A 21,291-nucleotide genomic window follows, 5' to 3' on the forward strand; every position below is an offset into this window, starting at 1 on the left:
ATACAATATATATATATATATATATATATATATATATATATATATATATATATATATATATATATATATCCCAAGAATTACAATTAAGAAAATGTGAATGGCGATGAAGAAGATTTTTTTTATTTTAGTTTAGTTTAGAGAAAAATAGTAATTTGATGGTCATGGGGGGGGGGTGTCCACTGATCACAGTTCGCGGGACAGACAAGTTGTCAAGATCCTTCAACTGCGGTTGGTAACTGTAACTGTGGTAGTGGTGGTGGTGGTGACTGTGGCGGCGATGAAAATAACAGATGGTAGTAGTGACTGTGCATTGTGTGTGTGTGTGTGTGTGTGTGTGTGTGTGTGTGTGTGTGTGTGTGTGTGTGTGTGTGTGTGTGTGTGTGTGTGTGTGTGTAAACACGTCCACACATACACCAAACATCACACTTACTTTCCCCCTACAGAACGACATCAACCACCCACGCTCACACAAGAGCATCCTTCCCGTAGCATAACAACGTTTCCCTTCTTTTCCAGCCATCACCTGCAGGAGAAGACCTGAGGACTCCCTTGGACCGACTCCCGAGGGCGTCTGGCTACACTGGAGTTCGGGGACTCCACCAAACGACACTCGAGACGCGAACCACGCCACTGAAGACGACGATATCGCCGTTGCTCATGGATAAAAACACGCCATCTTCCACCAGCATGGCGGGATTCTGTAAATCCCAGCCATGATTGGACAATTCTTTCCCTATCCAATCCTAATCAACCTAACTCAATCTTAACCTAACCTAACCTTATTCTAACCTAAGCTAACCTACCTAAGGGCCTCAGAAAACTGGGGAAAGGAGGAGAAGATGGCGTTGCCTTTGATGACCAACAGATGTAGCCTCCACCTCAAGAGGGCGCTTCCAACAGCGCTAACGAGCGTCACCTTGGCCCGATGAGCTACGATGGAGACCCAGGGCAATGAAGGAGACGGGGAGCAACTTCAACTCGTCAGAGAAACTACCAAATGGTCTCCGGCTTTGGGAGTATTACGGAGAGCTTAGAACAAAATATAAAGCGACAAGTCCCATTTCCTTGAATGATCGTTTCTTTCCACCTTGTGGGAGGGGGGGAGGGGGAGGGGGTGCTACAGACTCTCTCGATTATTGATGACATAATTCACAGCTCCCAATTGAACTACTAACTGTATCAAACCATACTCTCACGGACATCACACGCACGCGCGCACACACACACACACACACACACACACACACACACACTACACACAAATACTTTGCTCAAAGGAGAAACTAACGAGTTACACAAGAGTTCAATCTTTCACGCCAAAAGCAGAGCATGAACTCGGTACACCAATGTTAGGAGCCAAGCCGCTATCCACTACGCTAGCAACCCGTATGTCTTTGTATGTGCGTTTGTGTGTAAACAGTACATGTATGTGTGTGCATGGTGTGTGCGTGCATGTCTTAGACCACGTGTTCGACTCGTGATCGACAGCTATTACCCTCCCAGATGAGAGCTCATAGCTCATATATGGCTCAATATGTGGGTAATCTTATACTCAAACACAACTTCTTTCCCACCAGAGTTGGAGTGCCGACTCGCAGTGCAACGATGCTGAGATTTGTGTGTGTGTGTGTGTGTGTGTGTTTACCTAGTTTTACCTAGTTGTATTTTACGGGAAGGGGAGCTAGCCTCGTGGTGTCTCGTCTCCATATCTCGTTTTATCTAGACTGTATTTAAATTAGTGTATCGTTTTTTCACACACCATATTCTCATCCAACCTGTTCCAAACGTCTATTATCCTTTGGAGAAATCTGTTCTTTTTCAGGTCTCTTCTATAATTGTCTTTCTTGATTTTCTTTCCATGTCCTCTTGCATCTCTGCCATCCCATTTTATTAGATCCTCTCTATCAATAATTTCCATGCCTTTCATGATTCTATATATAGTTATCAAGTCTCCTCTCTCTCTTCTTTACTCCAATGTCTGTGGCTCAAGTTTTACCAGCCTCTCCTCATATGATAGTTCTGAGAGTGTTGGTGCCAATTTCGTAACTGCTCTTTGTATTCTTTCAAGTTTTGTTATACATTTTTTTTTTTTTTGTGCTTGGTGACCACGTCGTCGCTGCATACTCCAATTTTGGTCTTATCAAAGTGACTAGTATTTTCTTCACCATTTCTTTGTCTAGGTATGTAAATGTCACTTTGATCTTATTAAATTATAAGTTTCTCCAAAAATTTTGTTTCTATGTTTCTCAGGGGACATATTATTCATAATAATGACTCTCAGGTCCTTCTCTTTTTCCTCTTTATTCTCTTCCTCTCCCAATTTATATGATCACACTATTTTTTTTTATTTATTTATTTTTTTTTTTTTTGCTTCTTCCGAATTCCATTATACTACACTTCTTAATGTTGAATTCCATCTCCCACTTCCTACTCCATTCCCATACTTTATTGATATCACTCTGCAGCGACACACAATCTTCTTCGGTGTTCACTTTTTTTCAACATTTTTGCATCGTCTGCGAAGAAGCTCTTATAACTTTCAATTCCTTCATCCATATCATTAATATATATAGCAAACATTATTGGGGCCAGAACTGTTCCTTGTGGAACTCCACTAATAACTTCATCCCAATTGGAATGTTTGTCTCTTATCACCACTCTCATTTTCCTTTCATGCAAGAAGTCTTCCATCCACTTAAGTAGTTTGCCCTGTGTTCCTCCTGCAGTTTCTAATTTCTTTAGCAATTTCTTATATGGCACCTTATCAAAAGCCTTTTTCAGGTCTACAAAGGCACAATCAGCCCATCCATCTCTTTTCTGTTTTATATATATTAGTCTTGAATAGAAACACATCAAGTCTGTGATACATGGTCTTGTCTACATCCAAACTGCCTTGGATTCGGTATATATATATTTTTTTCCAAATGCTTTACCCATATAATTTTGATCATTCTTTCACAAACTTTAGCTGCCGTACTTGTAAGAGAGACCGGTCTATAGTTTGTAGGGTCTTCTTTATTTCCCCCCTTATATATTTGCTCTTTTCCAATCTTCTGGAACTTTTCTTTCCTTCAATGAACTGTTTATTAGACTATGTATTTTGTCTGTTAGTTGGTTCCTGCATTCTCTCAAAATCCAGTTTGCTATTTCATCTGGACCATACGATTTTCTAACATCGAAATTACTCAAGTGATTCATTATTTCATTCCTTGTTACTTCTTTCTCTTTCATTGGATTTTCTCCTCCCACTCGACATCTCTAAGTTGTATGTTCCCCCTTGTAAACACTGATTTAAAATGCTTGTTCATAATTTCTACCATTCCTATTTCCTCTGTGCATTCTATTCCTCCTTGTCGTAGTTTCACTAATTCTTGTTTGTTTTTCAGTTTGTTGTTTACAAATCAATAAAATAGTTTTGGCTGATCTTTACATTTTTCTGTGACATCCTTTCCGTATTTTCTCTTTTCTTCTCTGCGCACTTGTACATATCTATTTCTATAACCAATATATACTTTCCATTTTTCGGGTTTTTTGTCTTTCCTCCATTTTATCCAAGCTCTATCCCTTTTATCTTTTAACTAGCTACATCTTTTGTTGTACCAACATTCTACATATCCTATTTCTTGTTCTTGTCTTGGAACATACTTTTCCACTCCTTATATATTTTTGTCGACAATTTCCATTTCTCTTCTACTGTTGTTTCCTCTTTGTATATCCTTTCCCAGTCTGCTCTTTGAAAAAAATCTCATTTTATCAAAATTTGTTTTTCCATACATCAATCTTCCCTTTCTATATTGTTCTATTTTTCCGTGTATTTTTCTTCATTTAGTTCCAGTTCAACTAATATGTGGTCACTTTTACTTAGTGGTGTCTTATATTCAATCTTGTCCACTATTTCAGGTTCTGGTGTGATTATTAGGTCCAGTCTCGATGGCTCTTCCTTATTTCTATACCTAGTATTCTCTTGTATCCATTGTGCCATTGCATGTTCTAAAATCATATGAAGTAGACATTTTCCCATAGGTCGTCTCCACTCTTCACTGTCATCTCTTCCCAGCAGATGTTTTTACAATTAAAGTCACCCATTATCACTATTCTTCCTCCATGTTCCATGATCTTATTTAGTGTTATCCTTGTGTCTTCTAACATAGTTTTGTGTTCTCTCTCTTCCCACGAAGCCTTTTTAGGAGGCACATAATTTACCACAAACTTCCTGCTCTTCTTGTCCCTGTCCTCTATTTCCATCATAACCATCTCCACTCTATTCTTTCCATATGCAACATTCCTCACATCTATATCCTTCTTAGTCAGAAACGTAACTCCACCACCTTGTTTTACTTCTCTGTTTCTAATTCAATAATTATATACACCATGTCCTACACTGCTGGATGGTAACGGACCTTTCAATTTTGTCTCTACAATTCCCATTACGTCAGGGTCTTTTTCAGGTAATCATTCAGTTCGTTCAAGCCTGTTATTAAGCCATCTATATTTGTATAAGACACTTGATTTTCTGCTACTTCCATCCTGTTTTTTGTTTCTCTTCCGTTTTGCTCTACTATGAACAATTTCCTCACTTTCATATCCACTACTCTCCAATAGAATTTCTCTTTGTCTGACTCTGTTCTGTTCTCGTTTTTTCCTTAGCTTCGATTCTTTTTATTTTCTCTTCCTCTCTTCTTTATTCATCTCTCTATTTATCCATACCTATTTATTCTGATCACTTTTTGCTAGTCTCCCTGTTGTGATAAGACATTCTCTGCTGTCATTTGTGACCTGAATTTAACCTTAATTGGTCTGGTCTTGTCTATACTGTATTTCCCTGGTCTATATATATTTCTTCAATTTCTTTCTCTATTTCTTGTTCACCATCTAGAATTATTCTAATACCTTGTTTACTTTTTCCTTCTCATCCCTTACTCTTGTAGTCCTATTTGGATTATGCTTCTCTTCCATTCCTAATATAATTATACATTTCTTTTTATCTGCTAAGTCTCTTACTATATTCTCCTTCTCTCTCATCACTTTAATAGATGTGTCCTTAGTGTGTTCCTTCATCTGTTGTATCACTATATCTCTAAATTCAATGTTGTTATCCACCTGGACTTTTTTCCAACCACTTACCTCTTTTCCTATGGACTCTTCATTCTCTTTATTATTCCTCCTTAATTCCTCATTTTCATCCTTTACTTCTCTTCACTGTCTTTTTAATTCTTCTATTTCTTTGGTTAGGTTTTGGTTCTCTTTCTTTAGTTCTTCCAATTTATCAACTCTTTGTGTAATTAGTGCAGGTTGGTTAAACTTAACCTCCCATGATTCATTTTTCTTAGTTTTTCCTCTAGACTTGCTCATTGGGGGAGGTTGTCATCTCCTCTCTCATTAAATCCATAGAAATATTTATCTTCACTTTCTATTGAGCTGCTCTTATCTATATTTCTACTCTTAATTCCTTTACTTGTTCGACATCAGCTGTGTCATCTGCACATCTTTTATTGTTTACACCCCTTCTGACGTTTGAGGCTTGTTCATCCCCTTCCTCATTTCCTTCCATTTTCTTCAATAATGCCTCCCCTTCTCCTTTTTATTTTACCTGCCCACTACACCATGAGCTTTCCCCTTCCCTACTAATACAACACAGGTACTCCCTCATCGCTGAAATCACAAAAATTGTGTTTTTTCCGGTGTTCCAATCTTTGCCGTCAATCCGACAATGTGTGTGTGCGTATGTGAATGTGAATGTGCGTGTGCATAGTGTGTGTGTGCATGTGTGTCTTTCTGTGCATGATTGTATGTGTGTTTATTTATCTAGATGTGAGTGTGTGCGTGCATGCATGCTTTCAAGATAAGCAGGACTGGATCTGATAACTTTTTCATGTAAATCCTTTTGTAAATTTTCCTCCTCCTTTTGGTTCCATAATTTTTTTCTCGATAATCATTACTTTCCTTTACTCTTGAAATATATTTTCTCTTTACATATACATTAGCCATACATTTATGTTTGATATATTCTCATACTACATAATATTTCAACAGAAACTATAAGGATTCTTCTTTACTATTTATTATTCACAGACATAATTGAATAAGTAACTAGTGCAACCTTTCTTGTCCTTTTTAGCAAATGACATTTTCATTTTGTGGGATATAAGTTCGCGGATGTAAATTGAATAGGTTTGACAATACTTATGTTTTTTTTTCTTATCTTATGCCATGCAGCATTTACATTATCTTTTAAAGATTAGTTTCATCTATTTTCCCACCTCTGGAAACTATATAATATCATGCAGTTATTCATATTTTAAGATATGAAAACTGAATACTTTCAGTATCTCTGAATTCTTGGTGCTGTATACCAATGTCACTCCTAACATACAAAATTTGCCTATGTAAAATGTTGTGTAATTGATTGTTTGACCTCTACCACACCTTCTTAGGTTTCAAAATTACTTCCATGCCACAAGAATCATTGCAAAACATCACCTGTTCCATATTATTATTTGTGATTCCTTACAGAAACAATATTTAATGTTAACGGACTTCATGTCACATATGAACACTGTCAGAATTATCATCAAAGATGGTTGATTGTATCCATCAATGGGTATTTATTTCAGCACTTACCAATAAATTTAGAAAATGAATCATTCTTTCTCTTGTCCTATTATTACCGAAGCCTATGGGCAATATGCACTCCTTCATACGAATATGAATTCTACTTCCCACTTGTTCTTTTTCTTCCCGTCCTGTCTTGCATTTTTTCTCCTACAAACTTCTGTGCTCAAAATCATCCTTTTCAACAATCTCAATTTCCACTACAACAGCCTCCCAACTTTCTGCTTACTCTTTCTTTTCTTTATCCTTTCCATTTTTACCTTCCAGTTTTCTATCGTTCTAGACTTAATCCCTTTCTCTTTTTTTGGCATATCCTTCCACCTGTTTCTGCCACTCCCTAACCCCACCGCCATTGAATGTTACACGCCTCTTTCAACCAGCATCAATATCAGTAATTTCTCATTTACTTTTCATATGAAACCCATTTTTCATATATTCTTAACCCAATTCACCTAATTTTCCTAATAATGTTGACCCAATCCTAACTTCCCTATGACATTTTATTTTATTCATTTATCTATTTATTATTATTATTATTTATTTATTTATTTATTTATTTTTTGCTAGTACCTCAATATCTAACCACACTAAATTGTCAGTCATCAATCTGTAGCCTCCTCAATTGTCTCTTGTATTTACATATTCATCTTTTCAACCAAATTAATTTTCACCTCAACTCCTTGCCATCACAGTTGAGACTGATGAAGAGCTCGATGGAAACATATACGGAAACTGATACATGGTCAAGCTAAGGACTCGAACCCAGCTCAGATGTAACAAGTGAACAGTGACTTAGCCCATTGCACTATCAAGACAATTACATCTTTATATTTAAGCGATACCTATTCCTACATTCATATATACATATGAAGTTGCAATGTAATCATTTATTAAAAAGAAAGGAATATTGGTACATACTAGGAAAGCAAGAAATTGTGATTTAGCAATAAATAGTGTGGTACCTCACAAATATTATCATGAAAATAACATGTATGACATTTCAGATGTTTCAACTGCTGAAAACCATTCTTTTCAATTGAGATATTATTAAACCCAGAACCTACATATAAAGAGCTATCAGCTACATATTAGCTTAATACATTTTGTGCTATGAAGTTCATAACAAATTTAAGGAGTTTCCATTGAATCAGAGATACTAAAAGTATACTATCATTCTCTTAGTTAATATCTATCTTCCTTTAACTGCTCATATAAAGTTGGAGGGAAGTACCACTGTGATTGCAGGTAATAAATATTTCTAAACCAGTGCAAAAGATACCATTGCAAAATTGAGTATACTATTCTGCTACACATGTTTGGATCAGAAAATGTGAAACAATGATTTTACCATTCATCTTTCAAGTCTACATACAAGACCAAATAAAGGCATTCCTGAAGCAGTTCCTCTTCAAATCCAAACCAGGATACTGTTATCATACACTTGAGTTATCACGTGATGATTGGAATATCAATACTGCTGTCAGCTTGGAAACATATTAGTTAACATACGAGTGCACACTTGCAAAACTATGGCTCAAAGGCTGACCTTTTGGACACACAACCATGTATACCTACTGAAACTATAATGATCGTTAATACACCTTTCCAGTACAAGCTGTCTTATCTAGACTACTTCAAAACTATAGCATTAAAGGTCCTTACTGTAACATTCCAGTAAACATATCATCCTAAATCTAAACTCCAACTACAATGTAAAACGGTTTGCCAAACTACACTTTTAGAACCTCAAAGCAGAAACATGACAAAACAGCACAAGTTTCTTGAGCCACAATAATCAAAATGACAAATCTGGAACCCAGTCAGGTAACAGAAACATGACAAAACACCACAAATCTGGAACCCAGTCAGGTAATCCATATGTGAAAATATTTTGAAAGGGATACCGGGACTATTTTTATACTGAATTTTTTTATATCTACTTCCCAAATCATCTTGTCAGTTGCAATAATGTTTGTGATTTATCCAGTATTAATCACTGGTGAGAGATGATTGCAGTGCAAATCTTTATATGAATTACATTACTGCAACCACACCAATGGAAGGTTACAGTTGTTATTGAAACATTGCATCTATTGTGATAATAAAATCCTATAAGAATTTTATGATTAATCCCTGCTATCAACCCATGAACAATACCAAACACCTTAAAAACTTACTCCTGGCTAGTGACAATTTTTTTTTCCAAGAGGAATACTAGTGACAGATTGATATATGATAACTAATATATTGATTTAAATACTTCAATGAAACAATTCAATTCTAAGCTTTTTCTTCATCTATATATAGTATTCTGGTCATAGCCTCGACAATCTATAAAGTAGCCCTTGGGAATTAATAGGTCAAATGTAATACAGAGTTTGTAATTAATTACTTAGCAAACATAGATTCAATTTCTTCACATTCCTCAAAGTGAGAATAAAAAAAAAATCTTTGCTTGATAACTGCAGCATATAATGCCTTAAAGGTATAGCTAATGATGTTAGATATTTGTAAAATAATTACTTCAACTAAAAATTATGTGTTAGCAGTTTTCAACTCAGGGTTTGTTCAACAGCTACCAGTTACTTAGATTAATATGGTGAGTAAATAAGAAGAAATTAATTGCTTATAGTCATATAAATCACAAATTACTACTTCAGCCCAAGTCCCTATACCAAAGACTACAATCGCTCCAAAGAACAAGAATAAAGTAAAAAACTTATCCTATCTACATAATATAGTAGAAGACATTATACTAAAGAGGACTATGTAAATTTACATAATAACATTACAAGGTTTATGTTAATGTGCTCACTTTACATCTTAGTACAAATATCAAACTGAAAGCAGAAAAGAACATGCATACTTGGTCATCTCTGTTATGAGCTACTTTTCTACATAAACATAAATGTAGATGACACAAACCCCATGAGAAAATAAAATGGGTCCCATAATTAAATCTACACTTATTACAATACAGATTTACAGTTATGATGTATTTTTCAGTGTTTTCAGAAATGAAATTTGAAGTTTATATTTTGATGTGATAAGGATCTTCTTGGGTAACAACAGCATGTCATGCATAGTACTTTAGTTACTTTAGTTATCACCGTCAGGCAATTAAGCACATCGAATTAAAATGTGGAAGGCATAAATACCCTACCACTGCATCTTTTAGCTATTATTTGAAGGTTTAATTTGCAGTTTCCATCTACCATAAAGAAAAAACTCTTTCAATCTTAGGGCGGAAGGCAGACTGTTACGAGGTCTTAATTTTCTTGATTGTATCCCATATTTTCTAAGCACTGTTCATAATTATATGTGCCGTATATCCTTGAATAATAGTGGACTTTATGTAAAAGTCGATCCCCTATTTGTGACCAAAAAGGGTGGCTATTTTTTCGTATCCTGGATATTTCAAACTAAGGAAGGGTTAGCTCTAGACCATGCAAATTGGAGGATCATTGCAAGTCTGACACCAAGTATGGGAGAAAATGAAGGAAAATGAGGAAGTTTAGTATTTCAACAAATTGTGAGGAAACTTGTTTCTTACTTCAAAGCTATGAAATACATCTATGCATGGAGAGTACCAAGCTTCATATAGTTGTGGAAAATATTACTAGCTAAGCCACAAAAAAAAAAAGATAAATAAATAAATAAATAAATAAATAAATAAATAAAAATAATAAATAAATCAAATAAAAAATAGATCAAAAAATAAATAAATGAAAAAATAAATAAATAAAAATCCTTCAATATGGCAGATGAAATCCACCCATTATTTCTAACTCTCAATATTCTAACTGTAACACCAAATGATCTTATACATCACAAAAGAAGCACACTTATTCCATGATGCTGCTCATTAAAAAGATTGCTTTCAGATCAAAATCTAAAACATTTCAGTGTAAGTGTATGTTTACATTATTCATGTATACACATACAAATATATAGCCTAAAATTTCTAAAATATTACTCCTGATAGTAAGAAAAAAAAATACACTTAAAATTTAATTTGTTGTTAGAATTCAACTTTTCTTCTGACTCACAAAAGAACTTGAATATAAGGTGCACAATCACAGAACTTAAGTGGAACAAGTGCAATTCCTTCCAAAATTCTGTCACAAAAGTGTCTTCTGTGCAGCCACACTACTATCATTTCTTATGGGTGACAATCCATTCTTCTTTCCATTTTCATCATCCCAATGATATTTACGACATAAATCTTCCCTGGCTTTCCTTTCTAAAGCTCTAAATATGCCTCTCATATGTCAATTCTTTACTGATGCACTTTCCTGAAGAGGGCTACAGTTGGTAGCCAAAATATAGTCTTCTTTCAAAGTTTATTTTCTCCAACTGTGGGTTTCTTGTGTTATATATATGTATATATATATATATATATATATATATATATATATATATATATATATATATATATATATATATATATATATATTTAAGTTAATCACTCATTATTGCTGCAACCATTTTTTTTTCTTTGTTTCACTTCTTTGCAAAGGATTAAGGTCATGTCATTAAGGTTCACTCCTTGCAGAGGATTAAGGTCATATCTTTAAGGTTGATATTCATAATTCACATCTACAAGTCAAATCTAAGTCTCATTTCCCGACACAGAACAGACCACAATGATGAATCATCACTTCAACAACTTTATCATAAATATCTTGCAAGTCTGATTGTGAATCATGTCAACAGTTTATGAATCTTCATTTCCTATGTCACTACGCACTAATGGCACCTTTTCCAAACAGTGTACTCGATAAAGTGAAAGTACATTACAGTTATTTTTCAAAAATTACATCAGTTTGAAGCCATAAATCTCATATATTTTTTCTTATATTATCTTTATTCATGTATGTTTGTATGTATCTTTATTCAATAGTTGTCCTACTTCTTACAACTGTACCACAACACAATAATTCATTTCATTATATTCACACTGAATGATCATATTTTTCCAAACACAGTAAAGTGAGTATGTTTCTTTTCGTGTCTACAACATTTTCTTTTCACTTTCACTTGCACACTTTAGATATGTTGTAATATCTTCTCATCATGGAAATGTCTTTTCGCTGCTTAAAATAAGCTTTCTAATTGAGTAAACCTTCTTCTATTTCATAACATTTCATTTTATGAACATACCATACCAATCAAATTTTTAAATTCATTATATTTTGCATCTCATGTGCCATGCCATCTCCACATTCAGTACATAACACAATTATCTAAATCTTAATCACAATGTGACTGAATCCATTGGCAGTAGCTAACATCATCACATAATTTCCCAACTCCCACTTAATGATTTAAATTAGAAAAGGGAAAACATTAATGCCATCTTTGTGTTGGAACAATCTCAATTAACCAGCCAATTGTGTTTAGCATCTTTACGAAATATTCCTAGTTTCCATAAGACTATTTCAATCAGCCAAGAAAAACTGCTACTGCCTAAAGGGTAAGCTGGTGATGATACAGTTTAATGTCACAGACTCCCTCCTATCAGAAGGCTAGGACGGTGCCCCTCACAGAGATATTGTAGTGTAGAATTTAATGAACCATGCCCTTGGTTCAACTTCTCTGGTGGTAGGATTCGAACCACTATCCCCTCAACCTTCACCGCAAGTAACAACACCCTAACCCGCTCAGCCAGCGAGCTTCCACAACACATAATTTGTGCTTTCCTACTCCTCCAATTTTTCATCCCGATACCATGAAATACATATTCCATAACTGCACACAGTATTCTGCAGCATATTAATTTCCTTGTTCTGCTTTTTCAAAATGAACAATTCAAAAGTATATCAAAAGAACCACCACATGAGGATAGAGCCTTTATTGTTATGTTTCATTTGTTAGAGCTATATCAAGTACACAGTCATGGAAAAAATGATTATGTACATGATAAAGCAGCTGGTGAGAAATGTAGTAACACATTTGTAAATCACCACAATTGGACAAAAGAATGAGTGGAATAAGCAAAACTATATATTTCAATTGCTACCTGCAATCCTCTTCAGTAGTACTACTGAAGAGGATTTCAGTTAGCAATTGAAATATATAGTTTCACTTATTCAACTCTTTCTTTCGTCCGACTGTGGTGTTAGTTATAATGAAGCAAATTGTACAAGCAAGTTGTCATAAAAATAATAGCTCTGTACTAACATGGAGTTTCTTTTGATTGATTCATCTGCAACAGACACGTGCAACAACAACGTCTGCATACAAGTTCAAAAGTAGGAAGGAAGACCACATACATAAAAAGTCATATATTACTTCACTAATATGTACTTATATACCTTAATTACTAAACCAAAAGCTTCTACAACAGTGGTTCCAAGATGCATGTTCTTCAACTTTCAGATATCATTAATACTGAGAATGTTTATAATCACCGTTTTGATCATGAAAAATAATATTCTACTTTGAATACAAGAATCCATTCATTAGCAGATCTATTCTATTTACTTATTTATTTGTTCTTTATATATATTTTCTCATTTCTCCTTCAATCCATGCCTAAATATCAGATATTTAACTTATAGTACCATTCACAAGAAACTAACCCTTACCAGAACGAAGCCTAATTCTATATTAACCACTAACCTAGTTCATTCCTATTTAATCATCTTCATAGTTAATTAGGTTTACTATAAAACTTCTGAGTATACCTTGATGTTCATCTTTATGAAATATTGTGGTTTATGGTAAATCTTACTGCAATTTAAGAATCACAGGTGTTCCCAGACAATTAAAAGATTTGAGTAACTCATTCACTCCAGGTAAATGTGAAAAAAAATATATAATAATAATAGTTGGATGACATGTCACAACAGTTGAGAAAAAGTGTACAGAATACTGTTAAACAGAAATTATTTAGAAACATCAAATCTAATTAATGGGCCAAGTTGAAAAATGAACCACGAGGGTTTACGTGATCACCTAGATTGAACTATTTCTACAGCATAAGGAGCTACACCAGAGAGTGAACTCCTTACAATACCAAAGGTTTGATAAGATATTACTGTATTGTTGAATATTATATTCTTGTGGTTCATGGTAGGAGTCTGAAGATTAACTCTATCATTCTAATTAACTGCAATATATCCATCTTTGTACCAAAACTATAATTTGCACATGTAATCTGTTATGAGATGCCTTCAGTGACTAAGAACATATTTCTTAAAACTTTCAGTGGTGTATGTAAGATGTAAGAAGACAATCAGGGATAAAATAGATTACAACGGGAAACATGAAGGACTGAAAATATTGGGGACATTTTCCTACATGGCTGTACAAAATTAAATGCTGCCACAATAATACAGTTCCCCAATCTGTCGTCTGCCATGAATGAAAAGGAAACATGTCTATATATATAAAAAAAAAAAATAATAAAAAAAATAAAAAAAAATGGGCACCGGGAATTTTTTGGTTCCTTTACAACTTACGATTCGGTTTTACGTTACAAACTCCCCCTCTCAGAGAGGACTAGGACAGTGCCAGGAGAGCAGTCTTATTGGAGCAGGGGATTTAGTATTGTATGCCCTCGCTATGAACTCACTTTCTGCCAAGCAGACTCAATCCACCTCCTCTCCAACCCCATGGCAACAATAAATCACTCAGCCACTTCGTTTGTCCTTAATTTCCGAACATTTATTACACATTTCCCTTCTAGAGATTTCTATCTTATCTTTTTTTCCTAGTTTCCTCATTCACATCAGTACAAGATATTGATTTGATTTAAGATTACTGCCCATCTTCACAGTGTCACATCCAATGTCTCCATCATCAGCTTTAGGTCTAACATGAACAATCACACTTCATCTCTACTATCATGCTCTCATTTATGTTTCTGTATTAACTTCTTTATCAAACTACACAGCCCTAAAAATCATACCCTTCCTGCACACTAATCAACTGAGCACACTAGGTTCAAGTCCAGAAATGTTCCTCCTCATCTTTATCTTGCATCTGTGGTGGATGCACACAATAATCAATTTCACATTACTTAATTTCATTTTCATTTAGATCATGTGTTTATTTATATCCTGGTGCTCACAGACTCTTTCCAACATATAAAAGTACAATCACACCTCCAAGTCCATCAGTCTCGGATCTAGCTCACCCTCCGCATTCCAATAACTTTTACATTTCACTATTGCTTCATTCATTGCTAGGATTTCCAACATACTTTCTATCATTCACACTCTTTTATCTTACATACAACATTGCATCTTTATACATTCCCAAATCCAATTCTCTAGGCCAAGGACCCTTGGCAGCTGTCAGGTCTACCACAATATCACCCTTTTCTTTAACAAAGATCTTTTAGGCAGTGAGGTTATCAACCTCACCCTCCATATCCTTTTTTTTAAATTGCTTTTTACAACATGTAGATGATGTTCTCATCAACCCCAGCCTCTGGCCTATGCTCTTCTATTTTTCCTTGTTACTGTGCAGCCTTAACCTCCTAACAGATTCAGTGACAGAAGGAAATGAGGTCATGGAGGATAATGCAAAAGAACCTGATGATGGAGAAGGTGGTACTGAAAAGGAATGAAGAGTTGACAAAGTCTGAGTTTCAGAGTGTTTCTGGAGCTGTAGCAAAGAGGAAGACGCTTCCAATGCATGGGAGGCCGGAGTTGTCTGAATTATGTTCCTATTATTCCTTGGCTTATCTGATGAACTCAAACCCTGACTATTAACTGCCAATGTCTGACTATCAAATGCAGAACCTCTCACTAACCAAGACGCTAGGGGAGACGAAGGTGGTTGGTATTCCTCAACTTGCTTAGAGTTTTGTCCTTCCGATTTCTCTGGTCCCAAGAAGGGTAGAAGGTTTGTGTTACCTTTGATTTTAACTTCGAATTCGTCACCGTACTTTATGAAGCTCATATTTACTTTACGATTCATAAGTAGTTGTAAGAGCGGGCACAAAGGTGGAAATGTGGTGGGAGAAGGTGTTGAAGACTTCAGAGGAATGGATAAGGGTGAGGGCACTGGCTTTAGAGGAAGAGTTAATGACGATGAGAGAGAAAATGAATCAAACTGATCTGTCAATAAGTTTGACTGCCCTTTGTCACCATTGTCCTCAGAGTATGGATCATAATGCCCCATACTACTATCCAAAAGTTCATTACTAACAAGTGCTGCCGGATCTTCTGCTTTCATAAGAACAGGAAGTGCAACAGCAACTTTACCTAAATCTTTGTTACCATTTTCTTTATCATCATCTCTATCAGAAGTACTGCCACTATCATTTTGTTCTACTTCATCTCTGATAACTACTAAACTTACTTTTCCTACCCCAGCAATGTCACCACTACTTTCGTTCTTTGCCACGATTTTGTCAATGTCCCCAATACCACCATCAATTCCTGATACAGCATGCATGTTGTAGATTTTTCCAATCCGCATCATCCAGATGCTGTAATCGTTGGAAGTCTCACCTTCCTCCTTCTCCTCCATTATTGTCTTCTCTTTTTCCACATCCCCTCCAAGCTCCGAGTTTTTACCACGAAGAAGACTCTCTTCCACCACAAATACGATTCTGGAGATCTTATCCTCCGTGCTCGTAACACCCAAATTACCATCACTATCGTGACCTCTCTTTTTGTCTGAGCTCTCCTCTTTGCCTTTCAAACTACCACCAACATCAGGTGTACATGAGACTCTACCTGGCACACTGCAGATAATTTCCTTCTCCAGCCATTCGCCGCCTAAAATGTGTCCATCTTCGTCCTCGTTTACTGCCCGCACTGCCACTCGAAGCCTTTCTTCTCCTTCGCATGTTATATCGAGTTCATCCAGGGTTACGAAAATATGTTCTCCTGTTGATGGGAGAGAACAATGGTTGAATAAAATTTTAATGTCTACAAAAACCATCAAACAAAATTATATGTTTCATTTTCAGAATTAGTCACTGAACAAGATGATACAAACTAGAGAAGAGAGATAGCTTCATCATTCCTATCATGAAAAACTGTCATTCATCCTCATATATAAAAAATCTAGATTTAATATATTACTTTTGAAAAACAGCAAAATCACAGCAAAGCATCTATTACAATTAACTTGATAATACTAAGTGTAATGAGGATAAGTCTGTCTATCATCCTAACATCATATTAAAACAATAAAGACACAAACATAAATCTATTTCCAGTATATATTTCTTAAGCAATAAAAACACATTCTGCAATATATTTCACTCAACAAAGCAAATGAAAAAATCACAATACACACAATTTTTTTTTATATTGGAGTTTAAAACTAACCTGGTAGTGATTTACTGACGATGTTGCTTTGGTTGAATGTAACATGGATTTCGATATTCTTCGTGGGTCCATTGCGATCTTCGTTATCAAATTCCCATGAAAATGTTCTATTAACCGGGTCATAGTACACATGTTTAATCTTGCCAGGTACTTGATGGAAAGAGAAAAAGTAGCAATAAATAGAATATACACGTATGTAAAGTACACATCTTTCTTATCTATGATGAATGTTGAGAAAAAATTTTGATGTACAATTCAAGTAGAAGTACATAAAGTACAAAATATCTACACTATTTGTTATGCAAAGTAGACCACTTGGAAAAAGAAACTAACGAAGCAGAGCGCTTTCGTATATTACACCTTCAGTGCAAAAAGTACTTTTTGCACTGAAGATGTAATATATGAAAGTGCTCTGCTTCAATAGTTTCTTTTTCCAAGTGGTCTACTTTGCATTAGTGAACACAAGTACCCGTGTTCTTATTAGCACTATTTGTTATGAATGGATTATTCAATATTCTATGGCAAACCAATACTCAATCTCTTCTTTGGTGAGATTTGTTTTTCTGGATATCATGAGAAAAACATGCAAACATACACTCCACAAAAATGCACACAACTACTACACCTAAATAATTCTATGACATGTCCTCAAACATGAGGTACTTCAAGACTCTTTTTTGTAAATTCACTGGCTGATGCCATCTTCAAACTATGAAAATTTCAAGAAAAGAGTTTAGTACTGAGCTTTTGTCTCAGTCCTCACTGAGTCATCACTATATTCATATCCTTCTTCTCATACTCATTTACCATATACTACCCACTCTCCTCTTACCTCCTATTTTGGTCTTGATATGACGCATGGCTGATACGTCACTACATCCTACGATTGTGCAAGCACGCACTTGTACAGTGTAATTCTGGTACGGTTCTAATTTCTTTATGACAACCTGTTGAAGAAAGAATAGAGAAAATCCAATCATTCATAAAGCATTGTGAGTTCATGCACTTAAATTAAGTCAGTGGTTCTATTTCCTCCTTTCAATTCACAAGTAGCACCATAAGAACCAATAAGTCTATTGTTGTTTGCATTTCATTCGTATTCCTTTGTCCTAATACTTCAATGATGCCAGATTAAACTAACTATATAAACACCTCTGTAAGGGGCACCATCCATGCCTCCTGAAAGGGGGGAGTTTGTGATGTTAAACCAAATTAATCAATCAATGAACAGAACTATATATTTTGAAACTTTGTATTGGTTGAAGAATATATTCTGTTGAGAGGCAGACTAATGTCTAAACAGTATCGCAATAAATCACAGAATTGATCCTTTTTCAATTATCTAAACAAACAAAAAATAATAAGAATACATAAATATACCAAAGGCCACCTTATAAGGGAGGTAGCTAAAATCCAAGGCATAAATCCACTCCTACTCATTCCATCCCCACATAATCCACTCCCATTCATCATCCCCCCCTCTTTTCTTGGCTCCTCCAAGATGACAAGTCATTCCTGCATCTTGCCCATTATCCTAAGTCAGAAGAAATGCAGCAACACACAGCTCATCCACAGCAAGGCCACTTCATTTAACTGGCAACCCCCCTCTCCATACCTTCTTGAAGAAAAAGAGAAGACGGGGAGAAATCCCTTTGGGCTGCATCAAAATATCATTCACACACACACACTTCCACACCCCCACATCCCGCCACCCACTCCCTTCCATGCATCACAGCATCATCCATACACAACCATTCTCCCTTCACCCCTATCTTCTGTCCTCTCCCGTCCTTCCTCAACAGACATCCCCCTCTTTCCCAATGCCCCTTTTACCTCATCCATCTATCTCATCCTCAGTCACCCTCCCATATCCACTACCTCTACCCCTGCCATCCACACCTCTTTTACTAATCTTTCTTCACTCATTCTTTCCATATGTCCAAACCATCCCAATACTCTTTCATCAACACTATCTCCCAACTCCCTTTCCACCCCCATTCTCCTCCTCATATCCTCATTTTTCATGCTTTCCTCCTACCCTATATATCTGCAATACCTCCCACAGTGCCTTCCTGTCTACCCTGTCATAAGTCTTTTCCAAATCCATAAAGGCCACCCCAAAAAATCCTAATCTTTTCCTAAAGCTTTCTCACATATATACCTTACCACAAAAATATGATCCACACAATCCCTACCTGTCCTAAACCCACACTGTTCCTCACCAATTACTACCTCTGTTCCTCTCCTAATCCTCTCAATTAAAACTCTCCCATAAGCCTTTCCAACTACACTCAACAAACTGATCCCTCTGAAACTATTACACTCACACTTGTCCCCTTTTCCTTTGTAAAGTGGAACTATACATGCACACCTCTAGTTGTTTGGCACTCTACCCTCTTTTAGACAAACATTAAATAACCTCACCATCCAGTCCACTATCACTGCACCTCCCTTTTTTAGACACTCTGCATGACACCCATCTAACCCAATTGCCTTACCTGCTCTCATAACTTAATAACTGCTTTCACCTCATCTTTTCTTATTTCTCTTCCATTTTCCTCGTTCATCACTATCATTTTCTTAACAATTCCCACTGCAACTACCTTTCCCTCCCTATCATCCTTTACATTTAAAAACTCCCTAAAATACTCAGCCCATCTTCCTCTTACTGTCACCTCTTCCACTATCATTTCACCAACAGCACCTTTTACTTTTCTTCTCTACTTGATTCGTCTCCTCTTCTCTTAATTCCCTTCCACAACATCTTCTTATAACTTTCAAAATTTCCTGTCATACTCTTACCCCATTTCACATCTGATCTCCTCTTTGCTTCCTTTATCTTGTGTTTTACTTCTCTTCTCTTTTCTCTGTATCTCTCACACAATTCTCTCATCCTATTTTGAAACCAATCTGTGAATGCTCATTTCTTCTCTTCTACAACCTTCTTTGCTTCATCATCCCACCACTCACTACCCTTCCTTCTATTTCCTTCCATCCTCCTTGTTCCACACACCATCTTTGCACACCTTGTGACCCCCTCCTCGAACCATTCCCATTCCTCCTCCACTCCTAGTTCTACTCTATGTTCCACTCCCTTTATCACAGACAAAATAGTGTGTGGATCTGATCCACAGGGGCACCCAATATAGACCCTAAAGTATCAGCTGCATGCTACTGAGTAATTTTAACCTCACAATGACATGCAGCCAATACCTCAGACAGGGATAATAATAATAAAAAATAAAATAAAATAAAAAATAAAAAATAAAACAATAAATAAAAATAAAATAAAATAAATTAAAAAAAGGAAAGGGGGCTGGCCAAATCAATGCATACACACCCAACACTGATCTAGAAAACCATTCTTTGTCCCTCCCATCTTAGGTACTCATGGAGAAAGGGTCATCCTTGTCCCGTGCCTACTGCTCAAGTGATCCGACGCTTATATATGAATAACCACTGAGATAAATTTCATCCTCTCAAAAAATAACTAAATACCAGTACTTACCTTGGTAACATCTCCAGTGTTATTGACTCTATTTTTGTCAATCTCATTCTTTTGTTCTTTATATGAGTAAGAATAAATGTAATATCTTATCAGGCCATTGCGTTCTTCAGGACGAGGTGGCAGCCAGCTGAGTTCTGCTGAGACATTAGTTGTGTGCACACTCAGAATTTCAGGGATACCGCTTGGCTCTGGGTGATAGAAATAAAAAAAGGTGCTAAGCAGATGGATACCTAAGAACAGATACAATACTTGCATCTCAGAAGATACAGCAAAGAAGAAAAAACTATATATATATATAACTATCATGATGATGTATCATCTCGCCCTGGGCAATGGGTGAGATGCAGGGATGACTTGTCATCCAGAAGGAGCCAAGAAAAGGTGGTGAATGGGAGTGGAGTTTGTGGGGATGACATGGGTTGGAGTGGATCTATGTCTTTGACTTTGGCTACCTTCCTTGTAAGGGGGAAAAAACTGTTGGTGTATATATATATGTATATATATATATATATATATATATATATATATATGTATATATATATATATATATATAATATATATATATATATATATATATAAAACACATAAGAGAGAAAATATCTTAGAAAAACAGTACATATTCATACATATACCAAAGGCTTTTTCCCCCTTACACAGGGGATAGCCAAAAAGAAAAAGACATAGAAACAACTCCCATCTATTCCATTCCCTACATACCACTCCCCTCCACCCTCCTCCCTCCCTCTTATCTTGGCACCTCCTGGATGACGGGTCATCCCTGCATCCTGTCCACTGCCCTGGGTCAGAAGCAGTGTCGCAAGACACAGCACATCCACAGCAAGGCCACTTCATAAATTCGGCGACCCCCCCCCCTCT

General features: G+C 35.9%; 1 protein-coding gene across 9 annotated transcripts in view; it reads right to left on the minus strand.

The window, feature by feature from the left end:
• LOC143038396 (cytokine receptor-like) overlaps positions 1-21,291 on the minus strand; it is a 319,290-nt gene that overhangs the window by 116,419 nt on the left and 181,580 nt on the right. For all 9 annotated transcript variants that reach the window (XM_076207513.1, XM_076207512.1, XM_076207511.1 and 6 more), the window contains 4 exons: positions 20,416-20,603; positions 17,740-17,854; positions 16,908-17,057; positions 16,308-16,460 (listed from right to left, as the gene is read on the minus strand). In XM_076207513.1, the coding sequence (XP_076063628.1) occupies positions 16,308-16,460; positions 16,908-17,057; positions 17,740-17,854; positions 20,416-20,603 (606 nt within the window). The remainder of the gene's footprint in view (positions 1-16,307; positions 16,461-16,907; positions 17,058-17,739; positions 17,855-20,415; positions 20,604-21,291) is intronic.

The sequence above is a fragment of the Oratosquilla oratoria genome, chromosome 24 (assembly GCF_046742065.1).
Source record: "Oratosquilla oratoria isolate Oo_2021 chromosome 24, ASM4674206v1, whole genome shotgun sequence".
Lineage (NCBI taxonomy): Eukaryota > Metazoa > Arthropoda > Malacostraca > Stomatopoda > Squillidae > Oratosquilla > Oratosquilla oratoria.